The sequence below is a fragment of the Theobroma cacao genome, chromosome 9, assembly GCF_053813885.1.
Source record: "Theobroma cacao isolate CCN51 chromosome 9, ASM5381388v1, whole genome shotgun sequence".
Taxonomy (NCBI): Eukaryota; Viridiplantae; Streptophyta; class Magnoliopsida; order Malvales; family Malvaceae; genus Theobroma; species Theobroma cacao.
The window spans coordinates 49671221-49688422 of record NC_142647.1 but is presented as its reverse complement, the minus strand read 5'-3'; the positions used below and the strand labels follow the sequence as shown (position 1 = coordinate 49688422).

At 35.6% G+C, this 17202-nt stretch overlaps 3 protein-coding genes across 3 annotated transcripts; 1 reads left to right on the top strand and 2 right to left on the bottom strand.

The window, feature by feature from the left end:
• Positions 1-814: 814 nt before the first annotated feature.
• On the bottom strand, positions 815-5767 carry LOC18590943 (phosphatidate cytidylyltransferase family protein). Its single transcript, XM_007016777.3, has 14 exons — positions 5457-5767; positions 5202-5314; positions 4889-5095; positions 4655-4759; positions 4488-4558; positions 4314-4394; positions 4025-4239; positions 3330-3519; positions 3157-3222; positions 2834-2922; positions 2634-2748; positions 1816-1867; positions 1601-1701; positions 815-1292 (listed from the first exon to the last, which is right to left on the bottom strand). The coding sequence occupies exons 1-14, from the start codon at positions 5639-5641 to the stop codon at positions 1179-1181; spliced, it is 1704 nt and encodes a 567-aa protein (XP_007016839.3). The 5' UTR covers positions 5642-5767; the 3' UTR covers positions 815-1178.
• Positions 5768-7049: 1282 nt separating this feature from the next.
• LOC18590942 (UDP-Glycosyltransferase superfamily protein) lies at positions 7050-8691 on the top strand. The gene is made up of 2 exons (XM_007016776.3): positions 7050-7566; positions 7753-8691. Exons 1-2 carry the CDS (start codon positions 7050-7052, stop codon positions 8670-8672), a joined length of 1437 nt encoding a protein of 478 aa, XP_007016838.3. The 3' UTR covers positions 8673-8691.
• Positions 8692-9087: 396 nt separating this feature from the next.
• On the bottom strand, positions 9088-15558 carry ABCG3 (ABC-2 type transporter family protein). The gene is made up of 12 exons (XM_007016773.3): positions 15366-15558; positions 13927-14575; positions 13733-13812; positions 12790-13076; positions 12443-12614; positions 12057-12170; positions 11477-11605; positions 10963-11154; positions 10214-10300; positions 9816-10088; positions 9558-9665; positions 9088-9372 (listed from the first exon to the last, which is right to left on the bottom strand). Exons 2-12 carry the CDS (start codon positions 14396-14398, stop codon positions 9121-9123), a joined length of 2166 nt encoding a protein of 721 aa, XP_007016835.3. The 5' UTR covers positions 14399-14575; positions 15366-15558; the 3' UTR covers positions 9088-9120.
• Positions 15559-17202: the final 1644 nt, after the last annotated feature.

Here is a 17202-nt window from a genome sequence, read left to right as displayed (position 1 = left end):
GGATACTATTTGGCATATGTTTCTTCTTTTAACAAATAGTTTAATGTACAAGTTTGGCCGCCTATCACATGTGTCACGGTCTATAATAACTTGCAAAGCATTATCCGCTTTAACCCATTGAATCTCTCAATTTTATCCTACAAAAAACATCTTGTGAGTTAAAAATAATATGAATACTTAAAATTTCAATTATACTCTAATACATAACTAATATAAGATTCATAATTTCCCTTTGAAACCGTGACAATACGACAGGTCAATGTCTTAATTACCTTTAAGATAATCTTTAAAGACTTTATCTTCGGATTTCTTCGTCTAACAGTAGCATAATTGGTTTCTTCTGCATTTAATGTACAAGTCTAGCCTGTCACATGGACGGTCAATATCTTTGATTACCTTGAAGATAATCTTTAAAGACTTATCTCCGAATGCAGAGGCAAAGACATAAGGACATGCTGGCAGGACAAGCCTGAAGGCAACGAAGACCCCGGCCCCCTCCCTTCACCCTTTCGAAGAACATGGACGATATCAATCATTTCTGATCCAATAATTTAAGTGAAGCAGGCACTCAATCAGAAAATGGCAAACCTTTTGCTGTTGTTGGTTAATCCTGCTTCTTGGATAAATATAATCAATCATTTATCCACAGAAATGGGCAGTTTAAGTTTGATAAGATAGGAGACAAGACACGAGGTACAGTCAAAGTCGTACAATAAATGAAATAAGTACAACAGAACTTCAAAGATTGTTAAGCATGAAATCACACCATCACTGTTTTTCTTGAATTTTCAAATGATTGCAGATACCAACATGATTAACCAAAGATGAATACTAGTATTAATGTTGGAAAAAATTTTCGAATGATTAACGTATGATGTTGATAAACTACACAAAACCATCCTAACTCTCTATGAATCAATCATCCTATTTGGAGGCTCGTGCCTTTCTGATGGCTCAGAACACCGAATACAGTATAAAAAGTAGGCTGATCCTAAAACTAGTTCTAGATTATTCTGAAACTACAAATCGTATGGTGTACAACAGGAACTTTTGGATTCTATAAAAGTTGGTTAGGATATCTACCAAAAAAAAGGAGATGCTGAAGGGAATCACATGGGAAAGAATTTCTTTGTAACTATCAGTGTATACTTGTCTTTTTGAAAGGTTGAGATTAGCATTTACAAACAGAGAAGGCTGTAGAAGACCAGTGGTATAAAAGCATTATCAAGTTGCGCTGTGTAGGCCTCCAACAAACCACTTGTAGTCACGGCTATGAGAAGAGGGAACCAATGCTGTGGAAATTGGAAAAAAAGATCAATGACCCAAAAAATCAATTAGGTCCACGGCACCATGTAGGTCCCAAGCTGAATTGACTCATGCAGGAGTCAAGTCTACATTTATTGCAACAATTCAAAGAACTTTAGCATGAGTTTGTTTAATAAAACAGAAACAAAAAGCCAGATTGGATGCTTCACTGAAAAAATTCATTCGTGGCTAAGTTACCAAAAATGTGCATATGAAGAATGTGTCAACATGGGCGTGTATGTATCCGTGTGTGTGTGTGTGTGTGTGTGTGAGAGAGAGAGAGAGAGAGAGAGACCTGAGTTAGAACGTATCCTTTAGAAGCCAAAAGTGGAAGCAGAACAGAGCAAGCAGCAAGGACAGATGTTATACCAGCTGCAGTTCCTTCGATGGTTTTCTCTGTAGCATAAAAAATTTGCTAGAGTTAGCAAGCACATCATACAGCCCCTAAAAAGGCTTAACCATTAAAAATAAGTAAAAGAGGAAGAAGAGAGAAAGAAAGAAAAATCTTACTGCCAGTTTTGCTCCACCTAAGGACACCATACTTGTGGCCAACCATTGATGCCTAAGCATAAAAGCAAAACAATTACAACTTAATGATCAACTCAGAAGGAGCAATTGGCAGGCAGCCAATTTGATTAATTTGTAGACCTCTTCATATTTTATACCTCCATTAGTTGTTGATTATCCACATTGTTTCACATTATTGTTCATGAATTAGCCAATTGTTTTGTTATATAGCCATAATAAGTTGGACTCTCTGTGGTTAGTTTATAAGTGTGGCGCTAGTGGCTGTAGAGTTATGGTGGCCTTTGTAACCCTTAATAAAGATGGCTAAGACTTTCCCTTTCTCTCTCTTTTGGGATTGGTTTGGAGTAGAATACATGTCTAGTTTTAACAACTTTGGCACATTCATATGGAATGTTAACACTGTTCATCATTTGATCTTGAGCAAATTCAAGTGGAAGATTACATAAAATTTTAGTTCAAGAGCCAAAGTGAATATCAAAGAAAAGCTATAGAGCAACAAGTGACAAAATCATAACCATTGTGACATGTGGTACAATATCAACAAGCAATAACAATTTTGAATGTGATGCTACTTTTTTTTTTTTTTTATTAAACTGAGAAGCAAAAAGCCTGCCAGCAAAATTTTCAGGTGGGGGAGAGGGAAAGTGTGGGACTTGAAGTTTAGTTTAAAAACAAAGTGCTAGTGATATATCCGAGCACATCATTTTCAAAATATCTAGAAATTCTCAAGTAATACAAAAGTGAGAAATTTGAAATGGCAATAAATTGAAGGCCCCAGTGGCATCAATAAGCACACTTACCATTGTATCTCCGATGCCAAGGCTTAAAACTCCAGCAAACGGGGTAAGAGGTCGATCATTGAACCCAGAGGACATCCAGATAGGAAGTGCACATCCCAATAAGAGAGAAAAGTGGCTACATGAATCAAAAGGGACCTTATATAAAATTGCTTGCAACGAGTATATGCATTTTAGTTTCCAGTAATCATAACATGCCATACCTGACAATAAGAAGATCTGAGTCACGATGATCTGTAAAGGCACTCATAAATTGATGTACAAGTTGCCCTAAAGGCCAAATTCTCCAAACCTGGTGACAAAGGGAGAGTTATGCAACATCAACCATCACATTACAAAACATAGACCTTGCTTGTAAGTCGTAAACACTAGGATATGAATTGTTAATTTGTGATACTTGTAAATATACCACCCTTCAAAAACCTTAGCTGGTGAACATTTGGACAGAAAGTAGAGCAACTTTACACGACACACTTACTTGATATACTGTCTACATCTACAAAATGTGCAAGTTTGATGAACTTACTCGAATAATCTCTAATACCAAGAAAACTGCCAAAGCTGCACCAAATGCTAGATCAAGAAATTTTGGCTGCAAAAATAATTACAAAATCAATATAATATCTAAGCAAACCATTACTAGAATGAAAGAGCAAAAAAGGTTGCTAAATAATTGATACATGATACTCAAGAAATCACCTGGTATATAAGAGCGGGCAGAAACATTGAAACAGCCAGTAGATGGTAGTATTTTCGAAGAAGAATCCTCTCAATCTTACTATTCTTAGAAATCTTGTAGAACCTCAAGACAGATGCATATATCAAACCCAACCAGTAGATACATAGTGACAGTCTTTTGTATGGTTCTGAAAAAACAAACTGGAATATCCTGTTACAAATGTATGATGTAAAGGTAAGACACTTGAAAAAATAGGAGGAAAACAGAGGACAGCATGAGAAAAACCACATAATGCTAGCATAGGAAGAAAACCATCATTTTCTGTAACAAACAATGCCTTTGAAGTCACGTGAAAACATAAATCAGTTTTTCCTCTGCTGCACAACTTTTATCTCCAGAATGCCCAACAAAAGGACTGTAGCAAAAATAGCTTGCAACCCTAAGCTATAAGTATTCTAATAGCAACACCAGAGAAGTAACATAGGATTATCAAATACTAGAGAAAGCAAGCCATCCATTACACCAATAATATCTATATCCATCACCAAAGAGCTGAATCTTTTAAAGTCACTAAACCTCTTGATAAACACCTACTTACCTCCACAACAGGTTAGATTACAAAACCAAATGTATATAAAAGTCAAAGCAAAGAGATGCTGATAAACATCATTATAAATAGAAGTCAAATTGAAAATGTCTTTGAGCAAAGATATACCATAATACAGGATGCACATCAAAATCTAGGACGATCATCATCCAAGATGGGGCAACCGCAATCATGGTGAATCCAAGGGAAGTAAAGAATATAAGAGATCTCCCAATCTCTTTGTTTTTTCTTGATTCAGAGTTGTCAGCTCCCCAGAAGTATTCCCATAAGCGGATTACAAATTTAAAGACTGCTGAAAAAATAAGAAGGCCAAGCAGCACACCCTGCATAGAAGAGAACAACTTTCACTATCCAGCTAGACCATTTACAAAGAATTTCATCACTTGAAGATTCATACCTGAATAACGATACCTATCTCACTTCTTTTAATTCCATATCGTATGGACACCAACTCTGGTGAGATCAAGAGTCTACAGACCTGTTAAAAAAATGACATTAACATTAAAATGCTAATTCTGCTGGATTTTTCTGTCATAACAGCCTGTATCTGGCGTGAAAAAGCAACACTAACCTTTGAAATGGTACATGCCAACATGTCACCAAAGTAGAGTACAAGACCTGAAGTCACCAAAAGTGCTTCCCCTGCAAAAAAGGAGGGAAATAAAAAATCTTTTCACTGCTCAGTAAGAAATATTTGGGTGATAAAAGTTGAGGTAGGAACAGTAGCACAAAACAAACCAACTGAAGCACAACAGGGAAACGTGTTGAGAAGATGTTGAATTAATTTCACTGCTGCAAATCCATGACATAGCAACCACAATAACTTTAAAGCTGTGTTAAAGCCTGTATGCAGACAAATGAAACTATTGATTATGCTGTTACAAGAAGCTAATGCTAATTTTTCATATTCAAGCTTACTAAATGCAAGAAACCACAAACAACAACACAATAATAACAGAACAACTGACTTACCAGTATGAGATATTGTAGCAAGCGATATACAGCAAATCACCGAATATAAGATGACACAGCTTAAGCTAAACTTAGCATCCCAAACACTACAGGAGAAATGGGGGTTCTTATTGTTGGCCGCGCACCACATAACTATGGAGAGGAATATAAGCACACCACAGCAACAAGCCGATGTGGCCCAAAATTGCATTGTCATATGTTCAAGCTCTACCAACAGAATTCGAAACACACAAACATCAAACATAAATCCATAATTCTCTTATAAACTCTACAATTCTTTGTTCAATTCATTTTTGAATATATAAATGAGTACCTCCAAGCTCAATTTGTTGCAAAGAGAAAGCTCTTGAAAGCTGAATCAATTTCGAGAGCATTACAGTCGGCAACGTAACTGCTCCCAACATTATTCCCGATGAAGCACCTGGCCTATTAAAACAAACGAAAACTTCAAAATTTCACATTAAAAAGTAACAGAATTTAACGAATTGAGATTCTCTAAAACCCTAACTCTCCCAATGAAAATGAAATTTTGTCCCTTTTTTTTCAATTTTTCATTTTCTTTACTTACCTGGTTTTGAAGAGGGAGACGGAATCGTCGGCGCGGATCTCGACGAAGAGAGAGAAGAGGGAGAGGAGAGAGAAGGAGAGGGCGTGGGGGAGGAGAGAGAGGGGTAGAGAGAAGAGAACACGGAAGACGAAGAGTAGAACCACGGCTCTTTCTCCGTTCATCACCTTCAACGGCGAGAACGCCATGGTGATCGGCAGAGGATATTACGCGGGAAGGATTATCTCTGACTTATCAGAATTTGGAAATCCAGTGGCATTTGCCCATGGGATTTGGGTCGACGCGGAAGTTCGTTGGACTTGGCGCCTGCACCATGGGTCCCGCGTTTTTAGAATATTCCCTTTTTTTTTTCTTATAAGTAATCCATGGTTTTTATTTTAGTCCATTTTCACACATTTTCTTACTTATTATTATTATCTTAACAAAAAAATTAAGATAAATATTTGAATTTTAATGTATTTTATATTTGAATTTTTAAAATGTATAATATAAATTTTTAATACTTTTAATATGAAAAATAAATTTATAATATAAAAAAGTAAGAGTATTAAATATTAAAAAAATATTTTGAGACATCTAAAAAAAATCAACAAAGGGTTGGTGTTTAATCTCACTGAATTATTCACTGTGATTAAATCTTCATGTTTGGTAGTGATTTGAAGATCTTTTGTGATACTGATTTTAAATTATCGAAAATGATTAAATCACTATTTCACGAGATGATATAAATGTCATTAAAAAAAAATTATTATCAAAGGAGAGTGATTTCCAAAATATTATACTATTATTTAAAATTTAATCTAAATAATTGATTCATGATGATTAAATATCCATCTTTGATAGTAATTTGAAGATTTTTCATAATAGTGATTTTAGATCACTAATAAAATCACTACATTGCAAAGTGATTTAAATATCATCTAAAAAAGTAAATTTCATCATCGTAACTTAATAATCTAATATCACTAATGATCAAATCAATTTAATATTGTCTGTGATAGAATATCAATACAAAGCTGGAATCTTTGAGCAAACTAGCTTGTAGGGATGTAGTTAACTATTAAGTATAGGATATGATGCTATAAATGATGTCTTAATCATATAAAATGGTTGTGTTATGTTTAAAATGACCGTGTTATATCAAGAAATGACATATTATTCTGAACATAGTTTTTAAATTAATAATATGTTCGTGTTATGTCACGATCTTGAAACCCGACGATTTTTCCTGTGAATACAGTAGGTCATGACTTTGGAGCCATTAACCAAATGCAAAGTTCCTCTTATGCTTAATCCAAATTTGCATGGGCTATCTGCTGTTAAATCTCCACGATTTGAGGAAGGAAAGACACAGGAACCGCTTGCCATTTTTGCTGGTAAGATATTGAACCTTTCATCACAGTATAAAATGCTTATCATTGTCTCTCTGCCAATTACCATTGACAAAAGAAAATACGAAGACAATTACCATCCATCCATGCATATCCGCAGATGAGGCAAAGTCGGTCAGTCATAGACTAAGTTTGGGGTTAGCCATGAATGATGAGAAAAACATTCAAAAAACTCCACCCCTCTCTCTCTCTCTTGCTCCCAACAATGGCAGACACAGCCCAAAAGCCTCATGCAATCTTCATACCTTACCCTCTTCAAGGCCATGTAATCCCATCCGTGCACCTAGCCATCAAGCTAGCATCGAAAGGTTTCACCATCACCTTCATCAACACCCACTCCATCCACCACCAGACCTCCGAGGCCGAGCCTGGGAAAGGGCCTGACATCTTCGCTTCGGTACGTGAATCAGGGCTGGACATACGTTACACCACCGTGTCTGACGGGCTACCCCTTGGGTTCGATCGGTCATTGAACCATGACCAGTTCATGGCAGCTTTGCTGCATGTGTTCTCCGCCCACGTAGAGGAGGTGGTGAGCCAAATAGTAAAATCAGGGGACAGGGTTCATTGCCTGATTGCTGATACTTTCTTCGTGTGGCCTTCAAAGATTGCCAAGAAGTTTGGGTTGCTTTATATCTCTTATTGGACAGAACCAGCTTTGGTGTTTACATTGTACTATCACCTGGATCTTCTTAGGATGAATGGTCATTTTGGTCTTCAAGGTAAGTGTAATACATGATCTGTGTATCTAGTTTGGAATGTCCTTGGACACTTCTGTGCTTGAAACGTCTCCACATGCTTTTGCATTTTGAATTTATAAAAACGTTGTTTTGCTTATTTTATGCACATCTTCTTATTTTATTTATAAAATAAACAAAGATGATTTTTTATTGAATTTTTTTTACCAGATTGTCGTGAAGACTCCATAGATTACATACCGGGAGTTCAAGCAATTGAACCGAGGGATTTGATGTCCTACCTTCAAGAAACTGATGTAACTACAGTGTGCCACCAAATAATTTTCAATGCATTTGAAGATGCTAAGAATGCAGATTTTGTTCTATGTAACACAGTCCAAGAACTTGAACCTGTGACCATATCAGCTCTACGTGCCACAGTCCCGTTTTATGCCATTGGACCCATTTTCCCATCTGGGTTCACCAAGAGCATTGTGGCTACAAGCCTTTGGTCCGAGTCTGATTGCACCCAATGGCTCGATAAACAGCCTCATGGCTCGGTTCTGTACGTGTCTTTTGGTAGCTATGCCCATGTTAGAAAAACTGACCTGACAGTGATAGCTGATGGTCTTCTGCTTAGCAAAGTAAACTTTCTTTGGGTGCTTCGGCCTGACATTGTGAGCTCCGATGATGCTGATCCGCTGCCCGTTGGATTCAAGGAGGAGGTTGGTGACCGTGCGATGATCATACCTTGGTGTTGTCAAATTGCAGTGCTGGCCCACCCAGCGGTAGGAGGGTTCTTGACTCATTGTGGATGGAATTCAATACTGGAGAGTGCATGGTGTGGAGTTCCCTTGTTGAGTTATCCTTTGCTAACTGATCAATTCACTAACAGGAAATTAGTAGTTCATGACTGGAAGGCTGGGATTAATTTGAGCAATAAAAATCCCATCACCAGGGAGGAAGTTTCCGACAATATCAACCGTTTGATGAGTGGAAAATCAGGGGATCAGTATAGGAGTAAGGTCAAGGAGGTGAAAGAAACATTAGAAAATGCACTGACACCCAATGGATCATCAGAGAAAAACATGGACCAGTTCATCAAGGCACTCAAGGCCAAGGTTCAAATCAAACCCATCTCCTCCCAATAGATTTTGCAGTGCTCATTGTTCAAATACAAACATGTTGCTGATGTTCCACAGTTTCAAACCATGAAACCAGGACTGCTGTAATTTCTAATGTAATGTGTGAGTGTTACTTAGCATCATCCATGAAATAACATTAGATTTGAAGGTTGAAACAAACTTAGGAGCTCCCGCTGCTTTCTTTGGAAAAATAGAAATTCAACAGACCTACTCAGAGATTCTAAGACAGCAAGATGTGCACTAAGAAACTTTGGGTTTTTGTGTGACAATCTAGCATTAGGCTCAGATTAGATCTTTCCCAATGACTGATGCATCAAAAGTATGGCATTCCTTTCATGGATCACATTCAAAGGCGAATTCATGAACGACAATTTTCGATTGCACAAGCAAAGCTAGAAGGAAAGATATTATACAATTTGAATGGCTGACAAGATAGTACCACTTTGCATTCATCTCAGGTTGTTGAATTGCGATTACACTGGCAAAGTCTATGCAGGGATACATTTTTCCTTACACGAAAATGTAGCAAAAAGAAAACAAGAATTCTATATCCAACTGCCATGAGAAACAATACCAGTAAATTCTCCCACTTGGAGTTACTGCTAGGTGAGATATCATAAGCACTATGGAGTGCCTGAAACCCTGATATCGTCCTCACCTGTCCAACGGCAAAATTGGTCCCTAGGTACTCATTCTCCAAAAGCCCCTATGGAAAAAAACACAGGTCACAAAATTAAAGATCCATTCAGCGAAGGTAAAATTGCCACAAATGGTTTCTCCAATACATACAGAAAGTCAATATGAGCAACGACAATTTGATATAGAGAAAACAACAAGATGCTGATCAATCCAGTTTGATATAAGGAAACTAATGTTATAAGATGCACACACCTGAATGGAATAAGTGTGGAAAGCAATGTAAGATAATGGATATGTCCACACAGGTCCAGGCAACTCATTTCTGATTCTGAAGTAGCCTGCAGCAAGCATCATTACCACCTGAAACATCATGCATTTTAATCATAAGATTAGCAAAAGTCTAGGTAAAAAGTAAAGATTGGAAATGAAAGTAATTTTAAAAAGTAAGAGAAATTAAGAACAACTAGCTTCAGGTGAAGCAAGAACATGTTTTGTAGATAGTGAACTAACATGTATGGTTACAAGGGTTAAGACACTCCAGAAAACATTTTGCCACAAAGAAGCAACAGCCAGCATCAATCCTTCGTTTACTAAAAGGCACATGAAGAAATTCAGCACAAAGTACATCAGCAAGCTGAATTCATCTCGCAATCCTATCAAGAAATAGAAAACAAGACTTGATGATATGGTGATGAGGAACAGGAATGGAATGCTGGAGAGAAGTTGCCCAAACAAAAAGACTAAAGCTCCTGAATGCTGGTTTGACTCCTCACTGGCATATATCTGCAAAATAGAAAAGCAGTTTTGAGCATGAAAGATAGACAGGGACCAATCATACAACTTTGCAAATGGGGGGGGAAAAACCCCAAAATTTGATCAAGCAAAATCCAGAAAACAAGTATAATCACCTTGATTTCTTTCATTAGTGCGGGTACTCCAGCGATGCTTAAAAGTGAAGTAAATGATACAAATACAAAAATTGCTGCAACTCTTGTCTGTAATGAGAAAAGATAAAAAGTTAGAAACACACCTACGCTTCATGAGTGTTATCAGTTATTCTTCAGAAATAAAAATTGAAAAATTAAGTCAAACTTCAAAAAGCAGGATAGAACAAGCACTTATACCAGGCTGGAAGAAGCAGGAATCTATGATGAACTATTGCATATGTGTTAATCAAACTACATTTTCTATTTGCTTATCACAACAAGGTCCTACTGTAAATTTGCTGCAAACATCCCCATGAAATGCATCCTAGGACTATCACTATCAATTGGATGAAGCAAATACAAGAAAAATTGTTTGGTACTATAGGGGTACAGTTTGTAATTTAGTTACTTGAGAAAATTTCACATTCACAAAAGAAAGCTAGTAGAAGTGAGCCGTTGCAGCTAAAGAACATTGGTGACATACCATAAAATCATGAAATTACCATATGCTGACTATGACAAACCGCCATAGAAGCAGTAAGCAAAACATGTTCCATAATAACAATATTGTACAGAGAATAAACAAGATACAACCACAACAACTACAGATATATGCATCATATTGGTACCAAATACTTATCAAATCAGTTGAGATCATATTAAGTCAAATTCACCAAAAACAAAAGAGCAAAGACGTATATCTGAACTCATGCACAAATGGTTTTACTCACCACAACAGAGGACAAAGAATGTCCCAAGCCTGAAAATACCGTACCAACACACAGTGTAAGAAGCATATAAAGAATAAGACGAAGCCAGTAGTATTTCCATTCCCTTGACATAATCAATAATGATCTCCAAGTTAATACTGCAATTCGTGTAGCATCGCTAGCCTTTCCCTTGCTTTTTAGAAGTGGGCCTTCCTGTAGAATGCAACATAAGTGAACAAAAATTACAAAGGCTGACTTATTGCCACCATAAGTCTTGAGGAAGTCATGCAAGAAAAATGCTTAATATGGTAAACAGATTACAGCCAGGTATACCCTATCATCCAATTACCATTGCTCATTCTAACCCTTAATGTTTACAGGTGACATATATTATACTATTCCTTGCAATGTATAATCAAACAGTATAAGAACCAGTCATACACGATCATACATGTGATTAAAGCTTCCAATAACCCTAGGGGTAGAGGCCCAGAAATTAGAAATGGTTCAACACAAATAAAATTACATATCGTGCCTTCTCTGTGAGTCTCAGTATTATAGTTTCAACTGCAGCAGCATCAGCCGATGATTTATATGTTGCCTCAAGAGTACGAATTGCAACAGCAGTATCCATATTCACAGATGAAAAGTCCCCATTGTCATCCTGTCACAATTTCCCAGTTCATATAAATTAAATTATTCAAATTGAAGCAAGCATTAAAGAGTAGAAGCCATTGTTCAAAGGTAAAATGCTAAAACATAGAAACAGTTTAGATTGACAAGACCTCCATTCTGGTAGGATCATAACTAGGTAATGACTATTTCTTGTAATTTAAGAGACAGAAAAGGCACAGCCAAAAATGCTGGACAAGTTGTAGTTTGCGGGGTTTAACACCAAATATACTATGTTATAGAACAAAATAACCTAAAGCACTATATAAGCATCTTTAATCCTCTTAATTTACCATCAATTCAAAATGATCCGGTAGCTTGTAAGATCCAACTCAAATGTTTTATAGGCTCTTTGCCTTCTCTTTTATTTTTGACATTTTGTTCTCTCCAAGTACCAACTGAGGCTTTGAACTAAAATATACAGAATGAGAATGATTAAATACCTGCCAATTTTTGCACATCGCAATAATCCTGTCAAAATCGGTATTTATGGCACGTAGAAAGTGATCAGAAGGACTTTGCATAATTGGACAAGGGAATCCAGCATTTGAGAAGTGCTTCATAAGAAAAGGGTGAAATTAGAATATCCAGAAGGCAAACCAAGTACTCATAAGGTAAAAGGAAAGAAAAGAAATTTGGATCTTTATACATAAATTCAATTTTCTTTTCCTCGCTCTCCGTTACAGGAACCAAGTAAGCATACCACAAAATCTTTAAATGGAACTTCTTTCCTTCCATATCAAATGACGCTTAAATGATGAAGTCACTACAAATAAAATTAAAACAAAGACAAGAGTAGCAAAAGAATTGTATTCATGTTATCACTTACCTGCAAGCAAGCTAATGTTTCCCCAAAAAACAGGGTGTTTCCATTTGAAAGCAGACAGATACGATCAAAGAGACCAAACACTTCTGTACTGCTCTGGTAAATGGTGAAAATAAGAGTGCATCCTGTGCTCGCAAGTTTCTTCAATGTTACCATCATCAAAAGGGCAGAGACACTGAATAAAATAAAATATTAAAATTTAGCTATAGCATCATAAATCATCTTGATTCTCTGGAAAGTAGATGGCACACCCATCATACAGTCAGCACTCAGGAATGTAGAGCATGCAAGACACAGTGAATAAGAAAACTTTTATGAATAAAATTAAGGAAAACAAATAAATAACCTACCTGTCCAGATGATAAAGAGGCTCGTCTATAAACAAGATACGTGGCCTCATCACAAGTTCCCGAGCAATGCTAACACGCCTTCTTTCACCACTAGGAAGGCCTTTCATATAGCAGTGACCACCAATCAGTTTGTTTGCATAGTCACCCAAGGACATGGCATGGATGGCTTCCTCTACCACACTCTTTTTCTGACAGAAAAAACCAGGAAGTTGGAGCAAAGCTGAGTAGTATAGATATTCTCGCACTGTGAGTGAACCGATTAAAGTAGTTTCCCTGTCAACAAAACCCTGCACATTGGATGCTTCAAAGTCAAAAAACCAACCTTGAAGTTCTGATTCCTTTGCTTCCTTGCAATTTCTGTTTAACTAAAATTTAATTTATTTTGAAAAGGAAAAGATTCAAACTAGCATTTTGACAATAAGAAAAATTAGCATGATTTGGACATAAATAATATGGAGTTAGGAAAGGTATAAGAAACACTATCAGTTTAAAATAAGGGAGCTCATAGAATCCAACCATGATGCTTGCTAAATTGGAAAACTAGGTGGGCACAGTACTAAAGGACTAATCACTTAGGAGGATTCACATAATGAGAGAAACAAAGGAAATAAGGGTCTAAGCATTAGATAAGATGATTGCTCATCAGAGATTTTCCTATAATCTAGGATACAAAACTAGATCGAGACTCTTGTTGACAATATCAAGTATATCTCAACTTCTATAAGGTCAGCTGGATATATTATAATTGCAAGATGCCAAATCCAAAAAGACATGGGAGAAAATGCAAAAACAGAATGTACATCAATTTGCTCACACACAAAAATAAATAAATAAGTAATCACTTTACCAGCAGAGAAAAACCCTATCAGCATAAGAACCATAGGAAAAATCAAAAGTAACATCTAAAAGTTTCATCCTTTGTGAAAATGTAACTGAAACTCACATATGATCCATAAGGCATGTGGGTTTTTGCTCCATTTATGAATACTTCACCATACATTTTGGCCGAAGGATGTAATCTTCCTAAATTCAAGAGGAAAGACGATTTTAGTCTTAAACATCTACAATTAAACAGGGAACAAACATTAAAGACTCATTATTCAATAAGTAGCCAACATGGGTGGCATGTTAAAAGACCTGCAATAGCCTTCAGAAGTGTGGACTTCCCAGATTTTGCAGGACCCATGATCACTGTCATTGTGCCAGGTAATGCACAGCCATTTGAACTCTTCACAACCTTATCAGAATATTTCCTTTTCCCCTTTATAGTTACAGTCAAGTCTTTCCACACGACTGATGCACCCGCAATTTTTCTTGCAACAGCTGCACCCTCTGGCAGCTGTGGTGATGGCAATGACCCACTATTGAGCTTTGACAGCGATGGGGAGACTGGTGTGGTTGCAGCATTGATGGAGTCACCTCCTTCCTCCACCCTGACATCAACATCTGTGTCCTCCCACTCAGGTGAATCCTCAAATGAGATAGGTTGTCTGAGAGAACCAGGCTTCCGCAAATAGAAAAAGTTACTCGAGGGAACCCTACTTGCTGGACTACTGGCTGAAGAGGATGAAGACCTATAATGCTCAGATTGAGACTGTATTTCTTCCATTTATCACTCGTGATCTCTAAAAGTTCCAATAGTAGAAAACAGCACTTGAAATGAATTGGGAAACTTCCTAGTACCCCCCTTAAATAATTAAGGGATCAGACTAATTTATAATTGCAGATGATTGTACCATCCACTATTTCAATGCTCTCACGACCCCTTAATAAAACATCATATCACCTGTTAAATGAAATTTAATAGAATTAACAAATGATTCTGAAATTCGTACTAAGGTACTGTAGAAAATTAAAGTGTTTGAATTCTAACTATTAGGCATTTGAATTTAATTTCCTCAGAATAATAAACTCATCCTGTATTTATTATTATTATTATTATTATTATGGAATTCATAAACAAAAGATTGTCTATGCTTTCAAACAAATGCTGGAGAACCTCAACTTCATGGAGATAATAACTGAAATCTAACACGATCGAGTTCAAAGACAAAAAATCCAATAGCTCAAAATTACCAATAATCCACCAATCCACAGAAATTTAATCTATTTTCCAGCATATCAAAGCAAAAAACCAATCCATTTGACCTTCCCTCCTGACCACATATTATCTGTTTACTTAATACACAACTCAAACTACCCAATGCTCCATTTCATTACCAAAACAAAATAAATCAGGATAATACTCAAAAAATGAAAACTTCAACATAAAAAAACTGAACTTTCTAGTAAATAAAAGAAACGCATACTCTGACTGGTTTACAAAAATGAAAACTTTGAACAGAAACGATCATTTCTTGTAAAAAGAACTGAATTTTCATCTGAAGGAAGCTGAGCTGAGTTACATAAATAGCCAGCAAGCAACAGCCTCAAACCTTCAACTTCTTTTGTCTTGTCTTAGTAACTCAAGTGCCCAACAGCAGACAAAACAAGCTAAGATCCCATGTCAAACAAACTAAACTAAAAAATAAGGAGAAGAATTAAAAGCTAAACAGAAGTGTGAGGAAGAGACAAACCTGGATCTGAGTTAAGAAAGAAACTTCAAAGAGAGAGAGAGAGAGAGAGAGAGAGAGAGTTGAATGTGAAAGCAAAGAGTGTAGTGAAGTGAGTGAAGGAAAGAAAGGCCTTGGGTTTTAACACACTCCTCACCAATACAAAGAATCTAAAACTGGGCAAATGTTGTTGGATTATTTGACCCGCTTTTACCGGGTCTGTGTCTTTTGTTGGTTGATAGTACCATCTTTGCTTTGCTTCGTTGCTTGGCATCCCTGTGTCTACACTAAACCCTTTTTATTTTATTTTATTTTTTTTAATTTTTGTCTTTGGGTCTTGCTCTTTTTCAAGGGGTCACTTTAATTTATTCTGAGGAAGAATGTAATGATGTTAGTTTGCCAACACACCATTGCAAAAGCGCTTCCTCTTCATTACTTTTAGCATGATTTATTGTCCCTTCTCTTTCTTATTTATTTATTATTTATTATTATTGTTCTATTTTGATCAATGTGGGTCAAATATGTTCCATAACACAACCAATAAAGCTAGTATTATAAACAAAAAAAAATTATTACTCAATTGTTAAAAGAAATTTATCAAAATAGGCTAAAAAACCCACATTTTTATTATTGAAGATTTTAATATTAAAATTATTGAACCAACCTGAACCTTAATCCTCTTAAAAGAAGATAGCAATTAATTAAAACCCATTAATTTTTAAATACAATGCATCTCTAATAACAACAAAATCAAAAATTTTAATTTCAAAACCACTATGAGTTATTGTTATGTCACATTAACAAAATAACCTATGCTTGATTTAGCAACTAAGGAAAATAATTAAATAATATTATAAAAAAATCCCTAAATTATTAAAAAATTAAATCAAAATTTTATACATTTATTTTGAATTAAATAAACTTTAATGACGAATGATTGACTAATTATTCTTAATTAAAATGTGGTTTGTCATTATATGCCACATGCATGACATTGTCATTATATGCTTACATGTCATGATAATAATGACATGTCATTCTAATTATATATACTAAAAGGCTTGCCTTGTAGAAAAATCTGTAATCCCTTGGGAAGAAACTTATGTCCACGAGATGTTGCCATATTTCTATTTTGTTGTCTTCCATACTTCATCAATCATTTTGGAAATTTGGGGTTTGCTTTTTTGGAAGGCCAATGGGTTGTGTGTCAATGATTCATTAGTGTTTTTCTTGACTAGTAAGGGTTGATATGATAGGGAAAAAAAATATTTGAAAACGTGTGGGTCACACATGTGAACATTTGAGACCTTTGTCCTTACCCAATAATCATCCAAAGACTTGTTTGAGAAATGTCCAAACAAAGAGATATGATTTTGAACTTAATTTAGGATTTGACTAAAGGTTAGTACTAACATTTATTTATAATTTTATATAGTTGCTTTTTTTTTTTTTAAACGCGTGTGTATGTGTGTGTTTTTTCCCTATTTAACTCTCAATGTTTTGTTTGTAAAAAAAGTTACATAGTTATTTTTATAATAAAATTATCAAAATCTTTGAATCGAAACAAATAAATTATCCTTTAAATTGTAGATATTTTAATAATTTTATAAGATGAAATTAACGATATAATCATTTTTTGAGTTATTTTGTCAATAATATAATAGTAATTTTGCTTTTATTCGCAAATGAATTTTCGATTAATGTTTTAGCACGTGGATGTATGGTTTTTTCAAGTTTTATAAATTAACCAAATTTTTAAACTTTTAAAAAATTTATCAAAGATGAAAAATGTAATAAGGGTGTAGGTGATGTAATAAATAGTTGCTGGAAAAAAAAAAAGGGCGATCTTTACCTGCCACAA

What these genes read in the sequence shown, in the direction of transcription:
- LOC18590943 (XM_007016777.3), bottom strand. Translation starts at nt 5,641, where the DNA reads ATGGCGTTCTCGCCGTTGAAGGTGATGAACGGAGAAAGAGCCGTGGTT. An exon ending in TGGTATTAGAGATTATTCGA is followed by an intron (nt 2,923 to 3,156) that starts GTAAGTTCATCA and finishes CTTTGTCACCAG; the next exon opens with GTTTGGAGAATTTGGCCTTT. An exon ending in TAGGTGGAGCAAAACTGGCA is followed by an intron (nt 1,702 to 1,815) that starts GTAAGATTTTTC and finishes TTTATGCTACAG; the next exon opens with AGAAAACCATCGAAGGAACT.
- LOC18590942 (XM_007016776.3), top strand. Translation starts at nt 7,050, where the DNA reads ATGGCAGACACAGCCCAAAAGCCTCATGCAATCTTCATACCTTACCCT. An exon ending in TGGTCATTTTGGTCTTCAAG is followed by an intron (nt 7,567 to 7,752) that starts GTAAGTGTAATA and finishes TTTTTTTACCAG; the next exon opens with ATTGTCGTGAAGACTCCATA.
- ABCG3 (XM_007016773.3), bottom strand. Translation starts at nt 14,398, where the DNA reads ATGGAAGAAATACAGTCTCAATCTGAGCATTATAGGTCTTCATCCTCT. An exon ending in TAACCCTTGTAACCATACAT is followed by an intron (nt 9,666 to 9,815) that starts GTTAGTTCACTA and finishes ATGATGTTTCAG; the next exon opens with GTGGTAATGATGCTTGCTGC. An exon ending in TCCACACTTATTCCATTCAG is followed by an intron (nt 9,373 to 9,557) that starts GTGTGTGCATCT and finishes TTTTTTCCATAG; the next exon opens with GGGCTTTTGGAGAATGAGTA.